The following is a 24976-nucleotide window of genomic DNA, read 5'->3' as shown; positions in this document are numbered from 1 at the left end:
ATTTGGTTTTCTGTTCCTGCCTCTCCGTGTCCACTGCTCTTTCCAAAGTGCGAGGCTGAGGGCTCTCAGGTCATGGGTCCCCTCTCTGGGCAGGAGCTGGGTGCACCGGGTCTCCACAGCTCCAGTCAACACAAGCTTCCCAAGTTGGAGTGAGCTCTGCACACAGCTCCATGCTCGTCTACCCTCTCTCGTCTGCATGGCAGCCTCCCTCACAGAGAGGCGCAGGGCTGTGAAGGGTGGAAAGCAGGCAGCCCTTGGTTCGGTGTGGCCACTGGGGCTGCCAGGAGCACAGCACAGCCAAATGTGAGTGCTAAGCTGTGCTTGAGCCCTTGCTCAAGACCTCCTCCTATTCTCTTCCTCCGCCCCCACCACTCAGCAGACCCCAGACTGGGCTGTGATGCTTCCCCTCTGTAGTACTGCACAGCTCAGAGGCAGCAGGGAAGAAGCTGGGCGTTCAGGAGCCCTTGAATCCTCCATTCTGCCATACACTCACCTGCTGTGTGACCCCAGGCAAGTCGCTTAGCCTCTCTAAGCCTCTCTCTTCATCTATGAAAAGGGATAATAGCATTCTCTTTGCCATCCTAGGGTTTGAGGGAGGTTCCTGAGTAAACGTGGGTGAAAACACAGTAAACTGGCAAGCATGACACGTGTATGTGTGACAGGGGGAGACAGTCAATGAGACCAGTGATGTTTCATTTATCCCTCTTGCTCCCCAGAACAAGGGACCTGGCTGCTGGCTTGGTAGAGTCTGGAGATGCTAGTGGGCCCTGCACCTCCCCTGTCCTGCCCTAGGAGACCTCTGACCGGAAATGCTTCTTCCACCCATCATGGGAGCTGCAGTAGCCCTGGGGTGAAGGGTATAGAGTGAAGTTTGGGCCTGGGCCCTGGAACAGCACCCTGGCTCCCACCCACAACAGGGCTGTCTGCCACAGTGCATCCTCCAGCGGCCTCCAGCGCAGCCCCACACGGACCCACCTCAGAGAAGTGTGGTGGACCTGGCCTCAGCCACCTCTGGCCTCTCTGCTGGTCTCAGTTCCATGACCTCCCACTAAGCCCACGCACTTCCAAGAGGCCCCAACCCCCCAGGAAAGCAGGAGGGTGGGCGGGGGGCTTCCCAGGGCTCTGTTTTGCAAGGGGGGGACAGAGAATCACCAGGGGATACTGGTCTATGCCACCATTCAATCACTTGTTCAGTAAGTCACCAAATATGTTCTTTACAAAGATTAAAGAGCACACGTACGTGAGGAATTATTAAGACATTCTAGTTGAGGAACCAGTGAAAATACGTTTAAAAGCACCCTCTCAGGCCAGTTATGTAACAGCGTAGGACAGCAACGCACCCCAGAGACAAAGGCTAATGAGAGTGCGGCAGAGGCACATGGCAGGTGTGGCTGACACCCGGAGAGCTGTGCACAGAGGGGTGTGGCCGGGGGAGCTGCAGGGGGTGAGCAGTGCCTCAGTTTCCCTCCTGCGTGGTCAGGCAGTGCAGGGCTTGCCAGCGGGGCTAGCCCAGCTCCGGACAGCTGATGCTTACCCAGGGCTTGCCAGGCACGGCATCCACGGATCAGCCCGTTCAATCCAGAAAGTAACCCCACGGGGCAGGAACCTTCGTTACCCTCACCTCCGAGGGGAGGAACATCCACTCACCAGCAGCACACGGCTTGCATGTGGCAGAACTGGGACTGGAACCTAAGCGGGCAGGCTGCAGAGCCAGTATGTCTAGTCTCCACTAAATTGCACTGGGAGAATGTGAGCCAATAGCCCTCCAAGGCATGAGAGCATCAGAGCTGGAAGGGACCCCAGGGACTCCGGGCACTCTCCTTTAGGAATGGAGAAACTAAGGCACGGGGGGGTGACGTGTCTTGCCCAAAGCCACGCAGCCAGAGAGTGGCAGAGCTGGGTCTAGGCTGCCAGTCCCCGACCTGCCACTGCTTCTCTATACCTTGTCTAGTCCAAGTGTGGACGGGGAACCAACGACATGGGCATCACTGGGAGCTTGTGAGGAATGCATTTTCAGGTCGCACTCAGACCTCTGAACAGAAACCTGCATTTTGACGAGAGCCCGGCGATTCACAGAGACTTTACAGTTTGGGAAGCACTGCTCTGTGCTACCCTGCCTTCCTAGTCTGTACCGTCTGTTACTGTGAGGACAACGACACTGTATCCATACACTGTAAAACTTGAAATTACAGCATTCTGGAAGCTCCATCCCAGGGTCACCTGGGATGAATCATCTGGGATCTGGGGGAAGCAGAGGGAGCAGGTCCCTCAGAGCTTGATCCTTCAAGGCCCAGGCACACGAGTCACCACTAACCTGCTAATAAGATGGGAGCTTAGCCCTGAGCTCGGGTTGCCCAAGCCCAGTGGGGATGACACACTCACAGACAGGGTCCAGAGCATCCTCCATCATAGCCACAGGTGGCTGGAAGAGAAGGCCTAGATCCCTGAGGAAGAACCAGGAGGTTGGCTGGGAAGCGCAGGGTTTCGGATAGCACTTCCTGGGGACAGAGCCTGACAGCAGTGGTGGTAGCCAAGAGCTGGCTTGGGGTGAGGGCCAAGGGGCTCCAGTTCTCTCTCCACTCTCTCCCAGCACCTCCCCTGTAGTGTGAAAAGGCTTTTCTCCATCCGTGGAAAGTGCTATGTCCTCAGAGCCTTAAGACCCTCCGCCTCTCCAGCCTTCCCTGCATAGAAATCCTGCCACCGCCCCCGGTGAGGTCAGAGGCTGAGACTGCCCAGCGTGCCCACCTCAGCCCCACACACATTCTGGCTTGCTGGCTGGTAGCCCCTGTCCCAGCCCTGGATCCTGGGAAAGACAGTGGAGCTGGGCAGGAGCAAGGGCAGGGCCAGAAGACTGGGGGAAGACCCAGGGCTGGGGTGACCACAGGACCATAAGGGCCTCTTGCTCTGTCTCCAGCTCCTCTGAATCTGAGGCAGCCACACAATGGCAAGGGGAGTCCCACTGTAGCTGACGGGGGTGGGGGCCGGAACTCCACCTTCGAACACAGACCTAAGGCTCCACCAGGACCGTCAGACTGAGCAGGAGCTTTTCCCTGGAGGACACCTCCCAGGCACTCGACTGACTTTGCTGCCCTTCAGACGCCCTACCCTCCTCTCTACAAGCTCTTCCCCTTTCTCCTTCATGTACAGCTTAACACTCACCCTTCTGGGAAGCCTGGTACCTGCTCTGAAGGACCATGGCTTGTTCTGGTTCTGTACTTGTCCCATCATTTGGGCTCTGTGTGTGTGCAGGTGAGAGAGAGAGAGATCCACCTTCCACAGTATTCAGGAACCTCTTCCAGGCAGGGTGAGAGCTCAAGCCTGAGGTCAAGGACCTCAGAAGCCAAGGGAGGTTCTGAGTGAGCTCTAGCTCTCGGCAAATGCCCCTCTGACTTGCTGTGTAACCTTGGGCAACCTCTCTCCCTCTCTGAACATTATGTAAAATGAGGAACAAGGCCAAGTTAGCTCTCTTCAGGTTGGTCTTGGAGGAGCTCTAGGGCTCCTCAGAGAAGCCTTTGGAGAGTGCATGGCCTCCAAGGCAGGCCCAATGGGCAGGGCTCCAGCCCCTCCTCCCAATTAGGGCAGCTCTGCTACTGTCTGTTTTTTATAATGGGCTGTTTGTTGCCTTTTGTTGACAAAATGGCCTAAATGCTTAGGGAAAGTTCTGGAGGATTCTTACAGTGCTATCTAGCTGGAACACTCTAGGGGTAGATCTTTGCTCCACGTGGCACAATTCTGGGCAGTTCCAGGCTGGGGCCCTTGGGCACAGTCAGCACCAAGGGGAAGAAGGCTCTCCTTCAGCTGGCTTGGTCCAGGAGTGGCGGCAGACCACGCCTGGGAGTGCAGGGCACAGGAGGGAAGACGGTCCAGGTATCCTTGTCTCTCTCAGTTTCTCGTGGCCTGGAAGCTGCTCCATCTGTTTCTCCTTCCTGCCCTTCTCCACTCACTCAAAACCTCCCAAAGGAAGCGGCTCTCATCAGAGCAAGGGAGGCTGAAGATGCTGAAGCCACAGCCTTGTTCAGGGGGTGGCTCGGTCCGCGGGACTGAGTGCAACCCTGGAGAAAACCAAGTGGATCTGTGGCCTGTTTCCATGGAACAATTAGCTGGAAAACGGTCCAATCTCTGTGTGGCTTTGTAGAGGTGTAGGCTCAGCTCAGCAGAGACCAGACAGTCTCTCATTCCCAAGGGTCCAGCCACAAGAGCCATGAAGACAGCAGTATCCATTGACTCAGCAATTTCACCCCTGGGAATTCAACCCAAGGAGACATGACAGAAAGAAAAGGCCATCTGCATAATGATGGTTACTGTGGCATTAGTCAAAATAGCCCCAAACAGGGAGCCACCCAGCTACCCAGCAACAGGGCTAGTAAATTACAGAACATCAACTAGATGGAATATTATGCACCCACTAAAATCAGTGTGTGAAGGCTGTGTGGAAACATTGATGATAAAAAGTTAACAAAAGATAAAAAAAAGAAGCAGCTCAGCACAGATCAGTTAGTTCCCTTTCTTTTCTCTACAAAAGTCACGACAAAGAACTGCAGGGCAACTTGCAAAAATGAAGAATTGTGTTAGGGCAGTCGTATTACAGGCGACTTGTTGCATTCATTGAATAGATAATTATTGAGTGGTTACTATGTGCTGGGTCCTGTGCTGGGTGCCGAGGCTGGAGCAGCGAGTGGGAATGCATTTCCTGCTCTCCATCCAGAGCTTCAAATCTAATGCTGTATGTTTTTCCTAAACGTCCTTCAAAGTTGTCCTAGGATCATCTTTCAATAAAAAATAGTTGATGAGGGCAACAAGTGAGGAAAGGTGCTCCTCTCCTTCTGGGCAACGTATTTCTCTCCTGGTATCAGAACCACCTCCAGCCGGATTACATACACGTTAGAAGAAAACTGAATGTCAATGTGGTAGTGACATTTCAGTCTTATAATGTCTTAGTTTCTTTTGAAGCAAAAACATTTAAAAAAATCCATGTTAAAAAAGAGGAAAAAAGTTAGGACTTGTTACTAATCTTGCGGTGGAATAATTAAGTGTGCCTAATTCTGAAAGTAGCAGGCTAAATTATGCAGTGCCAAAAGTGACAACTCTCATACCTACACCATCCCGTCTATAGCGGCATGGTTCTAGCTTTATAGCTAAAATACGCTGCCAGAAAACCTAATAAAAGGAAGCAAAAATATTTCTGTTTATATCAAGCTGCCATTTGAGAAAGACTTTTAAATATGTTCTTCCCTATGTGTAAATCTGACAGTAGTTGCATAATTAAAACCCCAGTGGAGATTTTCCTTTTAATCTTTTCAAAGAAAACCAATAAAACATCCTTCAGGATGTGAAATGATGGATTAATACCCTTTGGATTGTTTGATTTCTTTGAGCTAGAGCACTGCCTCCAAGAATAGTATTAATACGAAAAGAGCCACTGTCTTTGTCTTTAGGAGTTCATGTAACCCAGGAGATGCAGCTAACGACACGCCAAAGGCCACACACGCATCTATGATGAGTTACGCTTGTGTCAGATTTTGTTAAATGGAGGAATGAATAAATGGATGCATTCACATTAAAGCAAACTTGATTTCAACCCCTTGGGACTATGTCACAGAGCATAAATGAGAGAAATAATAATTACCCAGGATTTCAGTTCAGTGTAAGCAATCAATATGAATAATTTACACCACAAAGTGGATTTTTATTTTGCCTGAGCCATTCAGATTGACTTGCTATATGGCCTCAACTACTGCTGAACCATCACTGGCAAATTTTTCTGCTGGGTCTGTGTCATGTGGACTCACATATGTCTATGCAATTGCAAAGTGCCTAGTTCTGGATACGGGGCCCTGTTCAAGCCAAATGTCAGGACAAACATTCCATCTCATCACGGTATTCCATCTAACCCTGAGCACACACAGCCACACTTGAATTTTTCTTCTATGTCTCCCTCTAGCTGAAGGCCCATTCCTACCCCTTCCTCCCCTCTCCTGCACACATGCACACACAAAACACACATACACTGGTGCAAAAGAAAGTAGAGAGAAAATGGCTTCTGTCTCTGGACCAGAGTTTACCAGAAGTCTCCTACTTGTTAGTGTTCCTGTCTCTGACCATCTTGGTACCAGCTCTTGCCTTCCCAGCTGTCCAAGACCTGCCAGACACTTCTAGTCTGTCTGACCTTTAAGATATGTCTGGTCCTTCAAGCTTTCTCTGGACTTAATCAGTTCTTGGCCTGACCAACAGACCAATCCTCCTGCCCAGCCCTGCCCTGGTGTCAGACACAACACACACACACTCATACAGACACACACCCATTATTAAATATCTCAATCTCAAACAAGAATGTGGTGGACACATTCTATGCATAAAATTAGTAGAACAAACACTGCATAACTTGGATTCTGGAACTGGCTGAACACATCATTAACTGTAACCTAAGACAAGTCCCTTAATACTCTGTGCCACATGGAATTGGACCAAAGGTCCCCTTCTTATTCGAATCATCTTTAGTGAGGACAGCCAAGATATGGTGCCCCTAAACGCTGCAATCCAACTGCCCATGCTGGAATATGGTTTAACCTTTCAAAATATAGTGCTGGGCCTGACATACACAACACATCATATTTATGGAATGAACGGAGGAAGAGTTTTCTATACTAAAGTCTAGATGAATCATTTAGCTTGGTCTACACAACACAAAAAAGAAATGTCTACACTGCTGCATGGACCATACATACTGTGATATTCACTGATCAAAAAAAACCTGAGTGCATGCTAATTTTCCTCTGCACCAAGTGAAGTGGCAGACAGAGAATCGTGACAGCCCACTTTGGACTGAGCTTTGGCTTCCAGAGCTGCTGAATCCATAAAAACACCAATAATAATAATAATAGTCTGAAGACTCAGGGCATTTGAGGGAAAGGAACTATGTAAGCAGAAGAGAAGCTGACATACGTATGTCTTTACTTAAATCTCATCCAAGTACATTTTGAAAGAGAAGGCTGAAATGACAATCATGCTACTTGGGGATTCGGCAGAACTTATCTGACTGACAGAAATGACCAATTTGAATCACTGCCCCAGACCACGACAACAGGTGGATAACTGACAGAGACGCCAGTACTCATGTGGCCATCCTGGCACCCCTGCAAAGGGCTAGTTCAATGCTGAGCTGTCCATAGGCTAGTTCTGGTCCCTGAGTGCAGCTTCCCTCAGAGATGAAGGTCTCCCTGCAGCAGATTTTGGAAACAATGTGCTGGGTCCTTTGTAACACGGCCACACGCTTCAGTGTAGCCCTCCTACACTGCTTGCCTAACATCTGAAAACACAAATCAAGAAAAAGAACATAGTTCTTTTCCGCTTGACTAAAGAACAACCAATCCTGCCAGTAGATTAAAGGCTGGGGCTTGGAACAATTTGCCAACACACTGACTTGATTTTGTGCAAAGAGCCTGAGAGAAGCTTTAGATGATGATGGGAGCTCATCAGAGAGGCACAGAGAACATAGGTCACTGGAATGGGGCCCCATCTGGATGGACTCTTGGCCTGTAGGGGAAGAGGACACTGTTAACACCTTCCCTTTCAGCCTGTGGGTTCCATGAGGAAGCTAAAGCCAGAGCATGTCACCAGAAGAGAGATGCTGTGGCCACCCAATATGTGCACAGGTGTGCCTCTAGGTGGAAGAGGGCAAAAAGGTGTGTTTAGAAGAGGAAGAGGACAAATCAATAATGAGCAATGAATGCATGATATCATCCTCCAGGACTAAGCATCCTTAGTACTTTTAAAGCACTTAAAAAAATTCAAGTTGCTATAGTAACTTGATGCAGCTCTTAAAAGGGGATTTTTTTGAGGGGGTCATTTTATATCTTCAATCACCATAACAACATGATATAGCTTTTAAAGGGTATTTTTATCCAATTTGTGTGTACTTTGGACTTGGGCCATATTTGCCTTTTCTATTTAAAATAATCAGATCAAGCATGACACATGAAAAATCACTGAAGGCAAGGAAGCCCTTTCGTAGACTATACATATACACTCAGAGAGACATCTCTAGCTGTTCACATCCTGCACAGGGATGCAGTCTTTCTCTCTGCCTCCCAGCAGCCATCTGCAATGGCTTACACTGATCAGTTAGTCCATGCCCCTGTCTCTAAGCTGGCATACCAAACCAGTCCAGAACCCACTCACGGAAGGTGTGAAATCCCTCACTTCTCCACCCAGTGAATCCAACCCCCTCCTCCAAAACAGCCATCAAGGCACAGTGCCTTGGGGTGACTAGAGGTAAGACTGGCCAAGTGCCTTCTCCCACCCTGGGTCTTGAAGCAGGAGTGGATGGGACACACACAAAGTCTTGCCAAAGTGAAAATCTTGTATTTATTCTGTACTCTGTACAGTAACTGGGGAGGAGGTTGCTTTCACATGACACCCAGAGCCCAGGGAAAGGGTGAGATGGGGAAAGTGGGTGAGAGGAGAAGAAAGAGAGGGAAGGGGTGGAGTGGGCAGCAGTGGTGGCTGCAGAATCTCTACAGGAGAGGCTCAGAAGAGGGGTGAAAGTGGGAGAAGTGGGGGGCTTTAAGGATTATTTACACAGCATTTTTGGTAAGGGAGCAAAACCATGAACATTTTATACCAAAAATAGGGAGAAGAGATGATGGAAAGTATAGAGAAACTTCCCCCTCTCTCCCAGCTACCCCTTGGTGCCACTATTGGTTGGAAAAGACGGCACAGTAACAAGGAAGAAAGGTCAAGAAATTGGAGGGGAAGTTGGGAGGGGAGGTGGGGGAGAAGGGGAAGAAAACCAAGGGGGGCCCAGAACAAGAGCGCCTGAAGTCCTGACCTCCAAGTCTGACGGGCTTTTCTTTGGGGAGGAGATGGTGTAGGCTGTGAAAGAAGAGGGTGGGAAGGAGATCTGGGAAAGAGAGTCTGGGGAAAGTGGTCGCCCTCCCCAGGTAACAGGGCTAGAGGACGCTGAGGGGGAGCGCGTGGTAAAAGAAGAAAGAAGAAGAGAGAAGATCTAGAGAAAAATGCCGTGAGTGGAGGGGTAAAGGGCTTTCCAAATTACCTGGGTGAGGAAACTGAGGCCCAGGGAGCGTAGGGAACAGGAAGGAAGCCAAATGCCCTTGACACATATTCTCAGACGTCCTTTTATAGAGGAGGTGACTGAGGCGCACAGAGGTTAGCTCCTGGAGCTGGTAAGTACTGGAGAGCGGGAGGCCCCGGGGCTGCCCAGCGCCTGGTTAGGGTTCTCCCCATTCGGCCTCACTGCCAGGCGAGTCACCAGTGGAGCGCCAGAGATGGGCCTCTCAGGTCACCTCCCACGACGACAGCCAGTTAAGAGAGAAAAGGGGCAGGAGGAGGGGGACGGGAGGAGAGGAGAGAGCGGGACGAAAGTAGGCAATGGGGCATTAGACGGAAAGGGGGAAGCCGACGGACGCGGACCGAGCCGCCCGGCGGTGGAAAGGGCGGCAGGTGGAAGGCGCAGAGAGGAAAGACGCGCGCAGGGCGCGCCGCTCACCTATGGTCGATACCACGGTGCCCACGAAGTAGAAGGCGCCAGGGAAGTCCCAGCGCGGGCGCAGCGCGTCGGCTCGGACACCAGCGGCCAGCGCGGCCTCGTAGTGCCGGAGGAAGGCGCGCAGCTCCGGCTCGGCCACGCCGTGCGCCGCGCTGAAGTTGCGCAGCGTGGCGCCCCAGCGCGCCCGCGCCTCCGCCTCGCCCGGGCTTTCGAGCGCCGAGAAGACTGTGGCGCCCGCCACCAGGTAGAGGCCGATGAGCGCCGCCAGCAGCACGAAGCGACCCGTGTCCTCGTTGAGGTGCGAACGGCGGCAGCAGCAGCAGCAGCAGGAGGGGCGCGGCAGGCGGCGGCGGCAGCGGCGGGGCGGGGGCCGGGGGCTGCGGGAGGACATGGTCCGGAGCTCAGCCCCGGGGCCGGGGCGGCGCTCGGAGCCCGGGCCGCGACATCCCCCCCGCGGGAGCAGAAGCGTGAGGATGGTGGCCAGGGGTCAGGGGCCGCAGCGGAGCCCCTCGCCGTCTCCTCCAGAACCCGGACGGCGGGGCGCCTCCGCCTCCTCGTCGGCGCTCAGGCCGCACACGGGTCCCGCGGCCCTTCGGGAGCCCGGGCTGCGGCGCTCCTCTCCGCGCCCCGACGCCTCGCTGGCTCCCGCGGCTCCTCACCCGCCGCCCTCGGGCACAGGGGTCTGAAGCTAGGCCCCTGCCGCCCTGTGGCCGGCGTCCGCGGGGCCCCGGGCCTCATACTCCTCTCCAGGCAGGCCGCGGGCTGCGGGCAGGGCGGACTGTGAAGCCCGGGCGCCTAGGACTGGGACGCGGCAGCAGGACGTGAAGAGAGCCCCCGGGGGCGTCCCATGAGGCGTTCCCGGCTCGGCGGCTCCCAGGCGCAGGCTGCGCGGGCAGTCCAGCTCCCGCCCCCGGGCCTGAGCTAGCGGCGTCGGCTTCAGAGCTTCAGAACCGAGCCGAGTCCAGGGAAGCGCTCCCTTTCCAGCTCCAGCCGGAGAGCCTCCCGGCACGGAGAGGCGGAGTCACCGGCGCCCGGGGCGGGCTGTTGGCGGGGTGGGGTGGGGGGGAGTAAGGAAGGGAGGGAAGGGGTGGGGAGTTGGACTGCTGCGACGCCTCCCGGGCGTTCTGGCGGCACTAATGCGGGGCGCCGAAGCAGGTGTCCGGACTGCGGTGCTGGCTACCACCCCTCTGGGGAACCCGGTCCGGCCCCTTCCTGCGCCTGGGCTCTGGAATCCCTCCCTAAGCTTCAAGCTGCTTCCAAACTTTGCTCAACTTGATGGTGCCCTGCGGTCTCAGGGCCTGGGGGCCGCAGGACCCGAGTCCCTCGACACCGGGTTCTCGGGCTCCAGTTTGAAGTTTTAAGTTCCCTCTCGCTCCCTTCTTCTTTCTGGATCCGGGTCTCGCAGCGCCAGGTCTCGGAGGGTTCCTCTGGGGAAACGATCCTGCTTGGGAAGGAGTGGGGGTGGGGTCACACAGCTCGGGGCGACCGCGGAAGGAGGGCGTCTCCTCCCCCTCCCGACTGAGCGAGCGGCCGGCGTCAGCACCGCGGACAGCGCATCGGTGCCGCAGCCCCCGGGCTGGAGGCGCTATGACTGCGGGGGTCCACCGCGCGGGGCGAGGCCGGTCACCTTGCTGCTCTGTGCTCCCCAAACCCTCTCTGTTTCCCTTTCTACCGCTTGTGTGTACCCCCCGCCCCCAACCGGAGGCAGGTGCGGTCGCTGAAGCAGAGTGCTGCCTGGGCGGGGATGCTGCGGAATAGAGACAGGGGAGGAGTCAAGCGCTAGTAGGGGATCGAGGCGCCACGGGAGAAGGAAGCGTCCAGGCCCACCCGGCTGCTAGGTCCCCTCTCGCCACCCCAGCTCCCTGACCCCTCTAGCCCCGGGTTGGGGAGCTTGGATAAGAACCTGGCTGCGGCAGGGCGGATAGAGGAGGTGTGGGAGGAGTTCTCTAGCTGGCTCCCCGGAGGCCCGTGGGGGGAAGGGTGCTCTTGAGCGCCCGGGGGAAATTGTCGCCCCCTCCACCCTGCCACGACCGGGAAACACCGTGGGTGCTCCGCCCTACCGCGGGGGCTTCTCCACTGGCCGCAGGCCGGCTTGACCTGGCACACAAAGTTCTGTGTCGAGGAACGCCCTTGGTACAGATGGAAAACCGTCCTCAGCCGGCTGCCAGCCCCTTCTCTGTCCGTCCCCCTTTCACAGGAGAGGCGGCCCCTGACGATGATGAGAGACACAGATGACAGAAAGTAAAGATAATCATGGTGACTATGCTTAGATACCCTAGGTGGCTGAACTGTGGCAAAAGGCAAAACTGGCCCCTCACCCCAAATCCCGCTGTGTTTGGTTTTCACAGTAGAACACACTCAAGCTAAGGTCGACCCAAAGTGGTGACAGTAACCTCCGTCCCCTAAGGGTCATGGTGCTCAAAGTGGTCCCTGAATGAAGGGACTCACTCACTGAGCATTTCATCGCCTGGGAACTAGGGCACCTCTGACCCCATGCCCCGACATGGACACGGGAGTGGGGAACAGGAGAGTTGTTGGAAAGCTGAAAGGCGTCTGACTTGGGACATCGATTTTCCCAAACAAGGGCATGTTGGAGTCTTGGATCTTCCTAGAAATGCTGCTCCAGTTTGTAGATGGAGCCAACTGCACTCCCCTCTGTGTTAGGGAGGGGACAGGTGGGGAGAGACTACCACCACCATAGTCAGAACCAAGCTTCCTGGAACTGGGTGGCTGTGGCTAGTTTTGCAGCGATCTTCTTAGAAAGGGGCAGGGGAACCCTTGTGTGAAGGGGAGAACATCTCAACTGCTGAGAAGGCAGAGTCCCCTCCTCCTTTTTCTAGAGCACAGTGGGAGGTTTATACAAACATAAATTATTACCATGTCAGACTATTGTTATTATTGGCAAAATGTACTTCAAGCACTCTCTCCAAGCCTTTGCCTCCCCTGAGTTCTTCACTGGTGTCACCCCAACCTGTTCCCCTAACCCTATCTCTACAAGCTCCTGCTGGCAGGGAGGACAGCCCAGCCATGGACCTCCAGGGCTGGATTCCACTTGACTGGTCACCTTTGACAGAATCCCTGAGAAGTGTCATTCTAGGAGTTGGCTCTGGAGTCTCTAGATGAAGCTGAGGGCGGTGCCAGAGCTCTCAGTGGCTTTCTTCACCCAGACTCCCAGGGCAGGGACAGAGTGCTTCGCTGCAGTGTTCTCTGCCTCTGGATCAGCTCCTTGTCCAGTTGGCAGAGGACCTGCCTTGTCCTCCAGCTTGTTATTCTAGCTTGATTAGCAGCAAACCCCTGGCATCAATCTCAACTCTGAATGACCGAATCAATTTATATAATAGGAAAATGATGAGTTCCCTGCATTTAGCCATGGGTCCTTTGGGGAACCAGCCCCATGATGAATGCCACTTTTGCCCGCTAAATCACTATATGAGTCACTGACTTTTAGCTGGCTATCCTTAAAGCCTTTATCTCAGCTATGAATTGCTACAACAGCCTCCTAAGGATGGGGGCTTGCTGTCTCACCTGTCTCCCTGCTTAGGTCCATCCTCCCTGCACCTGCCAGTCATTGCTGTGATCATGCCTATTTGATCTGATCATATGACTGATGTCCGTAGATCATAGTCTCCCGTGGCTCTGCCCAAGCTATAGTCTTTAAACCCTTGAGGCCGTGATGCCCAATAGGTCATTCCAGCTTCACCTCTACTACCTCTCACTTGTACCCCAAGTGCTCCACACTCAGCCTGATCTCCAGCCCTTTGCTTGCACTATGGCCCCTGCTGGAGTGCCATCTTCTATCTCCTCCTCTCTAGCTCTTCAAATATGCAGCTTAACTCAGGTTAGACCTTTTTTCCAGTAAACTTTTTCTTTGTAGGGTATTTTGACCCAATAGCTTTGATGCCCCCTCATTTCAACCCTAAGATCATTTGATTCTGCCATGTCCTTGAGAACTTCAGACAGGACACTTGAGCAGGTACAGCCTCTTTCTGTCTCTCTCTGTGAGTCTTTCTGTCTTTTATAAAAGAAAACACAATGGCAGGAGTGTTAACCAGGGAAATTAGGTAAGGTCAAACACAATCAATGGGCAATTCCACTCCTAGATATATACCTAAGATAAATGAAAACATACGTCCACTCAAAAACTTGTACATGGATGTTCATAGCAGTATTATTTATAATAGCCAAAAAGTGGAAACAACCCAAATGCCCCTCAACTGATGAGTGGATAAGTTCAATGTGGTATATACATACAATGAAATATTTGGCAATAAAAAGGAATGAAGTGCTGACACATGCTACAACATGAATGAATCTTGAAAGCATTATACTAAGTGAAAGAAGCCACAAAAGATAACATACTGTATGGTTTCATTTGAATGAAATATCCAGAATGACAAGATCCATAAAGACGGAAGTAACTTAGTGGTTGCTTAAGGCTGAGGAGGAATGGGGGTGACTGCCAAAGTTTTCTTTTGAGGGTGATAAAAACTTTCTAAAATTAAAAAAAAAAGTTCTAAAATTGATTGTGGTGTTGATTGCACAGCTCTGTGAATATGTTAAAAAGCATCAAATTGTACATGATAAATGGGTGAATTGTATGGTATGTGAATTATATCTCAATACAGTTGTTAACAAATACAAATGCAACTAATTGAGCAAATCCTCATTGGAAAAAAAAGGAAATAGGAAAGAATTTATCCCAAAGAAAATGATTTCTTTAAAATAAAAAAATAAGACAAATTGGAAACAGTTTAGCTGTGCTAAACAGAAAATTGATTAAGAAAATAAAGGAGTTTGCTCCAGAAAATACTTTCTCTTAAAAATTAATCTGTGTTGGTAAAAAATTGATGAAAAATCCTGCTCTCCAATTAGCAGATTCAAAATGTCCTTCCTGCTTCCAAATCTCTTTGATCTTCCCAACCTCAGAACTCTGCTAATGCTCATTGTCTGCATTACTCATTAGCAATTAGTTGCATAACAGGATACTTCAAAAATATATAGAGAGAAATAATACATATAAATATATAAGTAGGTAAATATATATATAAAAATAACCTGGAGAAGCTGACGTCTATCCCGGGGAGGGTCACTTGAGTTGCTTTCTTAGCTGTACAAATGCAGAAAGCCTCCTTCCTCATTCTCCTGAAATTAGGGTTTCATAAGACCTTTTATGTTTTATGTGATTAGGCAAAAACTTCCTCACTCCGTGTTTTACAGAGCTGGTGGCTGAGAAGTAAACCAGTTTCACACTGGGTCTTCTAGGATGGAAGGGAAAGATGTCTGATTTGTCTTCCCTGAATTTGAGGTTAGAGAGCCCTGTTGAGGAAAGGTAAGGGGCTGTGCCTAACCACAGCCCAGAAGCTGGGAGAAAGGCCCCTTGAAATGAAATTTGTCTGAGGAAGAGGGGTCTGACTGGAGGCTAGGCTCAGGCAAGAGTCTGAATGTTTTGGTGGTGCAGGATGTAACTGATGCTGCATGCCCCATAGGTCCATCTCCCCGGCACTGTGTGGGATTTGAAGACAAGGGTTGAGCCTGGACTTGTGACCTAAAAGGAGGGTAGTCCTGGTGCCTAATGTGGCATTTCATGGTAAAGTACATCTGAACAGCAATAGATAAACAATGCCACAAACAGTGCAGATGTCCTTACAGTAGCAGGGGTGACCTTGTTCCTTTTCTTTCCAATTGGCATTGAAAGGAGAGGGTTCTTTTTGGACTGGATAATTCTCTATTTCCTTACTGACCTTCTATTTAGATGTCTAATCCATTATTAACAGTGGGTATTGCGACTGGCCTGGTGGCATAGTGGTTGCATTTGTGCAGTCCTCTTTGGCAGCCTGGGGTTCACAGTTTTGGATCCCAGGTGCAGACCTAGCACCGACTCGTCAAGCCACTCTGTGGCAACATCCTACATAAAATACAGGAAGACTGGCATAGATGTCAACTCAGTGACAATCTTCTTCACACAAAAAAAGAAAAGTGGGTATCGAAGTCTCCAACTACTATTATAGAACTGTATATTTCTCCCTTTATTTTTATTTTATTTTTTTTTTTAAGGATTGGCGCCTGAGCTAACAGCTGTTGTCAATCTTTTTTTTTCCCCTGCTTTTTCTCCCCAAATCCCCCCAGTATATAGTTGCATATTTTAGTTGTGGGTCCTTCTAGTTGTAACATGTGGGACACTGCCTCAGCATAGTCTGATGAGTGGTGCCATGGCCACGCCCAGGATCTGAATCCGCGAAACCCTGGGCCACCAAAGTGGAGCGTGCGAACTTAACCACTTGGCCATGGGGCCGGCCGCTATTTCTCCCTTTAAATCTCAGTGTTTGCTTCATATATTTTGTGGGCTCTGTTGTTTGGTGCATATATTTTTACAATTGTTGTAGCTTCTTGGTGGATTTATCCTTGTATCAATATGTAATGTCCTTTTTTTTCTCTTGTAACAATTTTTTATTTAAAGTCTATTTTGTCTGATAGTACTATAGCTACTCCAACTCTCTTTTGGTTACTGTTTGCATGCAATATATTTTTCCTTTTTTTTTCCTCTTTTTTTTTTATTGAGGTAACATTGGTTTATGGGATATCTTTTTCCTTCTTTTCACTTTCAATCTACTTGTGTCTTTGGATCTTAAGTGAGTCTCTTGTAGACGACATATAATTAGATCAGGAGACTCTGTGTCTTGCAACTGGATAATGAGAACAGATTAGTGGTTACCAGAGGGGAAGGGAGTGGGGAGAGGGTGAAAGGGGAAGGGGACACGTGTGTATGGTGACAGATAAAAACTAGACCAGTGGCAGTGAGCACGATGAAGTCTATACAGAAATTGATAAGTAACGTACACCTGAAATTACACAGCGTTATAAACCAATATGACCTCAATAGAATAATTTTTAAAAATTCCTCTGGTTGCTCAGCTGCCTCTTGGTATATTTCCAAATAATCAAGGATTAGATATTTATTGAGAACCTATGAGGTACAAAATGGTGTCCTACAAACTCTGTGTGTGTGTGTGTGTGTGTGTGTGTGTGTGTGTGTGATGAGCTCTGCTCTCCCTGCAAGAGCTCAAATCTTGGTTGGGGAGACAAGATGTGCATAGATGAAGCAGTAAGGACTATGAAATAGCCGATACAGTTTGGAGCTAACTGTGTGGTGCTGATCACAGGAGGTCAGAGAAAGGCGACTGTGGTGAGGGCTGCAGGAGTCAGGAGTAGCTTTGGTAGCAGGCAGGATGTGGGCCGGACCTGAAGGATGGTTAGAGTTCAGAGGGACTGGAAGAGAGAACCTCCCAGCCAGGAGAACTGACCTGGGTGAAAGTGTGGAAGCAAATTGTGTTCAAGAGACTGTGGCAAGCAGTGAGTGGATGTGGGTGAGAAGAGAGGGCAGAGTCTCTGTCTTATAATCCATAAGCTCATTGGATGGCCTCTCGGCCTCTCAATATGACCTTAGTGCATGCAATAACTGACCCCATGAAACCCAAACGTGAGTGTTTTCCTTCCCGAGTGAGTTAGATATCTAATATAGGTGGACTTAATGAAGCCAATTCTATGGCAAATTTTCAGTTTCCCCAGATACACCACCACACTGACGGGATCAGCTGTGTCTGCAGAGGAAAAGAGGGACGAATGAGGATAATGCTGGGTGTCGAGTCAGGGTCTCTGGTGTTAAAACCTCCCTGGACCCCATATCTGTCTGCAAAGAGTGCACTATGTTATCTTTATGTCACCATAATGCTTGAGGATTAATAAAGCCACTGATGCCTGCCTGTTTACAAGGAGCTTGGAAATGAAGCCCAGAATTCTTCAGTGAGGAGTCGCCATGAGACCACTGGGGACCACTCCCTGCCTCCTAATTCTCTTGCCCAGAAAGCTGTGAGTTCCTTGTTTAAACGTCTCCATGAGCTCTCTCTTCCAATGCCAAGTCACTCTTTCTTAAGAAGTGATTTTTAAATGTCTATTTCAACTCCTATTTTAAAATCTGACTCAGATTTTTTATTTTATAGGTAAGGCCATACATGTATTAATTTTGTCCCAAATGGATTTTGATACAACTTTTTAAAGACTATATAAGTAACATATAATTAACTTAAAATAATTGGAAGATTCAAAAAAGTAAAAAAGAAGAAAACTTATCCTGAATTCCATCCCAATATCCAGAGAGAATTACTGTTAGCAGTCATTTTAATGACTTTCCTGCCAGGCTGGCTGGCTGGCTCTATCTACCTATCTATCTATCTACACACACATATTTAATTTTATTAAAATTATGGGATATTTTACATACTGTTTTAAACTTACCTTTTTATTTAACATTATAAGTTATTCAAAAATATTTCAAATATTTCAATTCAAACATATATGTTGACTACCTACTGTGTGCCAAGAACTCTTCCAGGTACCTCGAATTGATTAATGATCCTGGAGCTTACATTACTTTTATGTCAATAAATCTATATATATAGAGAGAGACAGAGGGAGAGAGAGACTATCATTTGTTGGCATAGGGCCCTCCCAAAAGAAGAGGTAGTTGAATTTCACATTGACAAGTATTCCTGAATTTTTTAGGTTCCCTTCTCTTCCCTCTCCTCTGTCTTGTTTCAACACTCTCCTTCCCCATTAAAATATCAGTATATATTTGGGTTTGGCTTCTCAATGAGACTGCCAGTTCCTACTCAAATCCATTCTCCACCTCTTTTTCAGCAACAGAACATCTATTTTATTTGGGGTGTCAATGTGCCCAATTAAAAGATTACATTTTCCAGCCCCCCTTGTAGTTAGGTAAGACTGTATTTTTAGGGTCTAACAAAATATTATGTGGAACTTTCAGGAAGGTTGTGTGAAGAAAGCTAAATTCCATAAAAGGGGTGCCTTTTTGCTGTTCCACCATTTCTCCTTTTTCAGTCAGTCTTCTTAGTATGTGGATGTGATGGCTGGATCTCCAGCTGCCATACTGAATCATGAGGTGACTTTGAGGACTGAAGCCAGATTGTGGAGGAGCACGATAATGAAATGAACTTGTATAACAGAGGAATGCCTATCTCTAGTTTTCTTATATGGGAGAGAATGAACCTTTATGCGTTTAACTCACTTTACTAATTGAGTATTCTGAATATTCAAATGTTCCTGCTTGAAATCAGTCTGAGATGAGAATTTAGACCATCAAATATTATGAGACAATCAACAGGCCTCACTCCTTCATCTGCTTTAAATTTTCCTTCTCATCCCCCAATTTCCCTTCTTCTCTCTGGTATCTTGTACCTCATGATCTCATGATCATTGACTTTCCTGTTTTTTTTTCACTTGATTTCTAAACCTTCTTGCAATTGAGAGAGCTGGAATGTCAGCAACTTTTCTAATTGAAAAACACTCGGTTACCAAAACCAAAAGCAAAAACAAGGCAGAGGAGGAAGGCGCAAGGAGAAAGATGCTTTGGGGTTGCCATAGCTCATGTCTCAACGTTTGAAGGAGTCAGAGGTCTAAGAATATTGAGCTGATCTTCAGAGATTAGAGCATTTGTTTCAGCTGGGCAGCTCTAAAACAGAGGGTTGAGCCCGAGAGGAGAGAGGAATAGAAGGTGGCACTGGAGAGCGGGCAGTTTTTAGAAGGAATTGTTCTTATAACCAAACCATTCTTCATATTATTAACTTGGCTGTGGGTTATGAAATCTGTGCAAGGACAAGAGACTTGTTCATTAGACATCAGTGAAAAATGCAGTGCTGAAGATGGATTGCAGCACAGAACATCACACTCAATTTAAGGAATTGAGAGGGAAATGGGTAAACTGTGTCCCTTGCTAATAGCCCAGTAAGAAGTCTTGGTGGCTAGGGACATTGGAGGACAGGTGTCAGAGTGGGGGTAGTGTCTGAAGGGTAGGACTGATGGAGGTAGGTGTGGGGATAGGGTGGGAAGGAGAGTCTTGGAGACCCCTTTCCAGCTATTCCGTATGTCAATAGGGCTTCCAGGGGAAGCAGTGTCCCCTGTGGATAGAAGGTCTTCTCAATAGATGAACACATGAGTGAGGTCAGCCTGCCTGCCTTCCTCCCTCCCCATCTCCCTCCCTCCCTTCTTTCCTCCCTTCCTTCCACTATAGAACAAATATTTCCAAACCTCTTTCTGTGCCAGGCACTGTGCTATTAAGGATTCTAATTCAGGGGCCAGCCCGGTGGCCGAGTGGTTAAGTTTGCACGCTCTGCTCCAGTGGCCCAGGCTTTCACCTGTTCGAATCCTGGGCGTGGACATAGCACTGCTCGTCAAGCCATGCTGAGGTGGTGTCCCACATGCCACAACTAGAAGGACCCACAAGTGAAAATACACGGCTATGTCCCAGGGGGCTTAGGGAGAAAAAAGAAAAATAAAATATTAAAAAAAAAAAAAAGGGATTCTGACTCATTACAAATCGTCTTTATTTTAGGAGATGGTAGAAAGGAGGGTGGGAGTGCCATTGCGAGCAATTGGAATCGCAGATAAGGAAGTCAAGGCCCAGAGGGGCAGTCAGAAGTACTCAGATCCCCAGTGCATTTGCAATCTCCATCAACCCAAGTGCCCACTGGACTGGCCGGGCTTGAAACAGACCGTGTGCTACCTCTGTGTGGTCATGAGGTCTCTCGCATCCAAGTTCCCTGGGGTTCTTACTAAATACACAGTGCCCAGGGCCCTAGTCCAGACGTGCAGAATCCCAATATCTGGACATCGGGCCTGGGAACCTGTGGGTTCACAGACTTTCCAGGTGAGCCTCCTGCAGCCTGGGATCTGTAGAAGTTGGCCTTGGGCCAACTTGATTCAGTTGGATCAATTGAAGTGGATCTTACAGGTCAGAGTCTGAAAAAATACTTGGCCATAATTCCTGCATAGTGAGCAAAGGTCAAAGCAAAGCAAAGCAAGCTCCAGGGCCAGCTTTGCCATTCACTTGGCCCTCCCTTCCTTCTTGCCACCTATAGACTATTGTTTGAGCCAGATGGGCCAACAAACGTCCCCTTCCTTGCAGCAGAATTGTAATTGTGTCCAGGTATCCTGGATGCTCAGCCCGGGGGCAAAGAGGTGATGTCATTAAAACCTTTCTTATAAGTGACTCTCAGGAGGCCTAGGAACCCAGACTTAGGCTCCCCCAGGAGCACAGGCAGGAATATGTGTCTGTCATCCAGGGCCCCTGAGGAGGTCAGGCCAGAAGCCCCAGGGAGGGCGCCTGTGCTCTCAGTGGCGGTTGCAGACCCTTCTATCCAGCAACTCACGCCCTTGTAGCAGAACAGTTGGAGGAGAATTGTCAGGCAGAGAGATGAGGGAGAATGAAAAGCGAGACAAGAGGGACCAGCTCCTGAAGGGTTTGCTGGAAAAGTTCCAGTCTCTTCCCAGCTTGATCAGCGGGGAGGACAGCGGTGAATAAGCGCCCTGTTGGAGTTTGATTACAGTCAAGAAGATGTTTTCTCATCATATGAGCCCTCATCATGTTATATGTAAAAAGCATAATATACTGTAACTTGACGGTAATAGGCCACTGAAGCACTGGCTGGATGCACCCTGGGAGCTGTGGCTGCCTGTGGCGTTGCTCATAAGCAGAGTTCATTAGGAGCAAAGCCCAGGCAGAGCAGGGGAGGCCTGCAGTGAAAATGCCTGGACTCTGGTGATTCTCTTCTCTCTTCCCCCTGCCCTGAAGAGAAATTATATTTCAAAGGCCCCAGGTTTATGGGACAGATCCCAGGTTCATTTCTCATTTCTTTTTCTAACAAGTATTGTGGGCCACCAACTACATGCTGCTAGGTGCTGGAATCAAGGGCCAAAATCGACTTTATTCCTGCCTTCATAGAGCTTCAGACCACTGGGGAATCAAAAATCACACAAGTAAATGCAAAATAAACATGTGGCAATGGCCATGAGGGAGAATTGCATGGTTCTGTGAAAATGCTTACAGGGAGATGTGACCAAGACAAGACTGAGATGCACAGGCCTTGACCAGAGAAGCCATGTGGGTGTCAGAGAGCAGCCACGCAGAGGGAACAGCGTGTGCAAAGGCCCCTTAGCAGGAGGAAAGAACTGAAGAAGGCCACTCCAGACGCATGTGAGGCTGGGAAGAGGCCAGACCCTGCAGAGCTTTGGAGGCCCTATAAGAATGCCAAAGAAAAAGGGGAAGCCATTGTCGTATTCCAAGCAGAGGATGCTGGATTCACAGACTGCCTCTGATTCTCCCAAGGTCTCATTGTGGGTCGGGAGAAGCCCAGTCCAGAGCCCCAAATTCCTCGCTCTCACCTGCCACATCTGGGCAGACACTTGACTCCTATCCATCCACCTTAGAAATTGCTCTCAAATGGACCTTCCTTCTCCCTGAACCCACTACTACTGCTGCAGTGGGAGTCCCAGCCTTCCCTCCCCTGGATGGTTGCAGTCCTCCTGGGTTATCCACTTGAGGGCCTTCCCTCTGCAATCCACCCTCCATGGAAGCTTCCTTCCTAAAACACACTCCTTGCCTCTCTCTGGCTTGTGTGCCTCCACTGGCTGCCCAGAGCCTGGAGGAGCAATCCCAGTCTTTTTAGAGCAGCCCTCAAGACTCTGCTCTTTCTGACCGAACTGACTTTGTCTCCCTACTCCCTAGCCCCACCCCCACCTCCCCGTGCTAACACAAAACTAGGGTTCTCTTGCCTGATGCACATTAAAAAAAACCCCAATTATTATGGCGTCAGCTTTTGGGAAAAGAAGTCAACTTTATTCTGCATATCGATCTGCAGGGAGACAGGGAGCATATGCCCTCAGATCTGTCTCCCCAGTTCAGGATTTGGGGTGAAATTTAAGCGGTTAGGGAGAACAGGCTGCACATGGAACTGCCAGTGGGACAAGTTTTGATTGGTGTGCTCCAAGCATTTATGGTAAAATTTTAAGCATTTACGGTAAGGTTCTAAACATTTATGTTAAGGTTTTAAACTTTTATGGTAACGTGTGGAAGGAATTGTAACACCAGATCTTCCTGCGTGGTGGGCCCCTTGCCTCTGGTAAGAGTCTGACTTTTAAGTTCCAGTCATGTCCCCGTCCTTTGGTTCCATGGGGAGGAGAATCTTTGGTTCCACAGTCATTTCAGGTCAAGATTTCTTCTTTTGTGTGTGCTCTGGCTATGTGACTGCAAATTTTCTGAAAGGCAATTCTTAATCTCTCTGTTGAGAAGACGTGGGGACTTTTGAGTTGGTTCTAAATGGGCCCGTGGTACACCCATACACCCGGATGCTACAGCCCCAAGGAACTTCTCAGCCTTCCCCAAACACAGCCATGCCATCTCTTTGCTTTTCCCTCTTCCTGGATGCCCTTCCCTCTTCTTTACCAGAAACTCCTTTTCCTTTGTCAATATAGCAACAGACATGTCGCTCTTTGGTGCCCTGCACTCCATCAACTCCTCCAGGCAGGACCGTTTTGCTGCTACAGGTCTCTCCCCCGCTAGACTTGAAACCTCTGGAGGGCAAACCCTTATGCAGTCCCTGACCTGTGATGGATGCTCAAGAAATGATGAAAGGAAAGGCCACATATTATACGAAATGTTCAGAATAGGCAAATTCGTCGAGACAGAAAATAGATTAGTGGTTGCCAGCGGATGGAGGAGGGAGGGACTTGAGAGGTGTGAGGTTTCTTTTTGGGAGAATGGAGATGTTCTGGAATTAGGTAGTGGTGATGGTTGCACAACATTGTGACTATGCTTTAAAAATCCACTGAATTCTACACTTTAAAATAGTTAAAATGGTGAATTTTACATTGTATGAGTTTTATCTCAAAAAATTTATAAAAGAAATGATGAAAACATGAATGAATGATAAAATACTTTCATTTTCTAATTTCCTTTTATCTCCTATTTCTTTTCCCATTCCCCATCTACTTCCCTATTGGCAACCATTTTAATTTAAATGAAAGAATTTATCCAATCACAGCCCACATCTGAATTAGTCTGAATTATAACAGAATACCTATTAGTGGTGTTGGATCCATGGGGTTTAACTCTTTTGTGCTTTGTATTTTTCCGGCTCATGTAGAAACTCTGAAGGGGGATAAGCTATCCAGACCTGGTGCATGTCATCTTCAATACATACATTTGTCTGCTTTGCTTGATAGCTGTGAGAAAAGTCATCGTTAGGATTGCTTGTCGTTAGGCTGTAACTAAAATAACTTTTTGAAGTTCTTCATACCCATGGGCTCATCAGTTCATCATGAAAACCTGCGGGGGGATAGCAGCCTGTTAGTAGGAGAGAGAGAGCAGGTACCCTGCCCAGGTGGCGAGAGGCCTGAGCGGCTGAGCTGAGCTCCTCTGAGCTGTTGGTCATTTCTGCTCGAGAGGGACAGAGAAAACGGTGAACTGTTTCCTGGGTGGGGATTGTACTTGTCATTCTTGTGTTTCCTGAGGAGAGCCCAGCCTCCCTGGGAACATTAGAAAACAGTAGACGGTACAGGCCTTGAAGACATCCCTGTGGCCGCTTCAGAAGAGGATGATAAAGATGAGCCCCAATTAATGAAGTTGCTTATGTCAACTCCACTTCAGACGGTTGACTCAAATTCCCATCTTCAGCCCCCAGAGACATGTGAGACACACCGTGAAGTGGAAGTTAGAGCAATCTGCACTTCGCCCCAAGATTCCAAACACTGTTGAGATCAGAGAATTCTCAACTGAGAAATTTAAGAGTTGATTTTTTAAAATGGAGTTGGGGAATCAGTTACCCTATAAAAATTTTTGTAAATATTTCCCATGGATTAATAAGAAAATCCCCACTCAAATTATGAAAGAAAATTTCAACCACATTGTAGACGAATTATGTGAGTAATTTGTTATAAGCTAACGTTTTCTTGGCACATACAGTCATCCCTCAGTATCCATGGGGGTTGGTTCCAGGAGCCCCTTGGATACCAAAATCTGAGGATGCTCAAGTCCCTTATATAAAATGGCGTAATATTTGGATATAATTGCAAACATCCTCCAGTATACTTTAAATCATCTCTAGATTACTTATAATACCTAATATAATGTAAATACTATGTAAATAGTTGTATTGTTTAGAGAATAATGATAAGAAAAAGTCTGTACATGTTCAGTACAGACTCAACTGTTGTAGGCCTTTCCCTCTGTGGTTGGTTGAATCAATGGGTGTGGAACCCGCAGATATGGAGGGGCAACTGTACTATGCTGCAAGCACTATTCTAAATGCTTCAGACAGATTAATGCGTTTAGTCCTCTTGATAACCTTATAAAGTAGGTATTACTGTCATCCCCAATTTATTCATGAGGAAATTGAGGCACAGAGATGTTAGGTAATTTGCTCAAGGTACGCAACTAGTGAATAGTAGAGCTGGAATTTGAGCCCACGCGACCTGGCTCCAGAGTCCATCCAATAAATAGAGTCTCCAGGGCTTTGTAGTTAGTGGGACAGACAGTCAACGCAAATATCAGACTTGGGCTGAAACATTCACAGTGGAGGACGCAGAACGCAGAATTAAACCTGTACTTGATAGGATCCCCAG

The 24976-nt window shown here is 48.9% G+C and overlaps 1 protein-coding gene across 1 annotated transcript in view; it reads right to left on the bottom strand.

Annotated features, from left to right (window-relative positions):
• The window catches only part of KCNK12 (potassium two pore domain channel subfamily K member 12), a 53196-nt gene extending 42667 nt beyond the window's left edge, over positions 1-10529 (bottom strand). The window contains exon 1 of the mRNA XM_014833054.3: positions 9506-10529. Coding sequence (XP_014688540.2) covers positions 9506-9896 — 391 coding nt within the window. The 5' untranslated portion in view covers positions 9897-10529. The remainder of the gene's footprint in view (positions 1-9505) is intronic.
• Positions 10530-24976: the final 14447 nt, after the last annotated feature.

The sequence above is a fragment of the Equus asinus genome, chromosome 6 (genome assembly GCF_041296235.1).
Source record: "Equus asinus isolate D_3611 breed Donkey chromosome 6, EquAss-T2T_v2, whole genome shotgun sequence".
NCBI lineage: Eukaryota > Metazoa > Chordata > Mammalia > Perissodactyla > Equidae > Equus > Equus asinus.
Note: the sequence above shows the minus strand (reverse complement) of the source record. Positions and strands in the feature narration are given on the sequence as shown.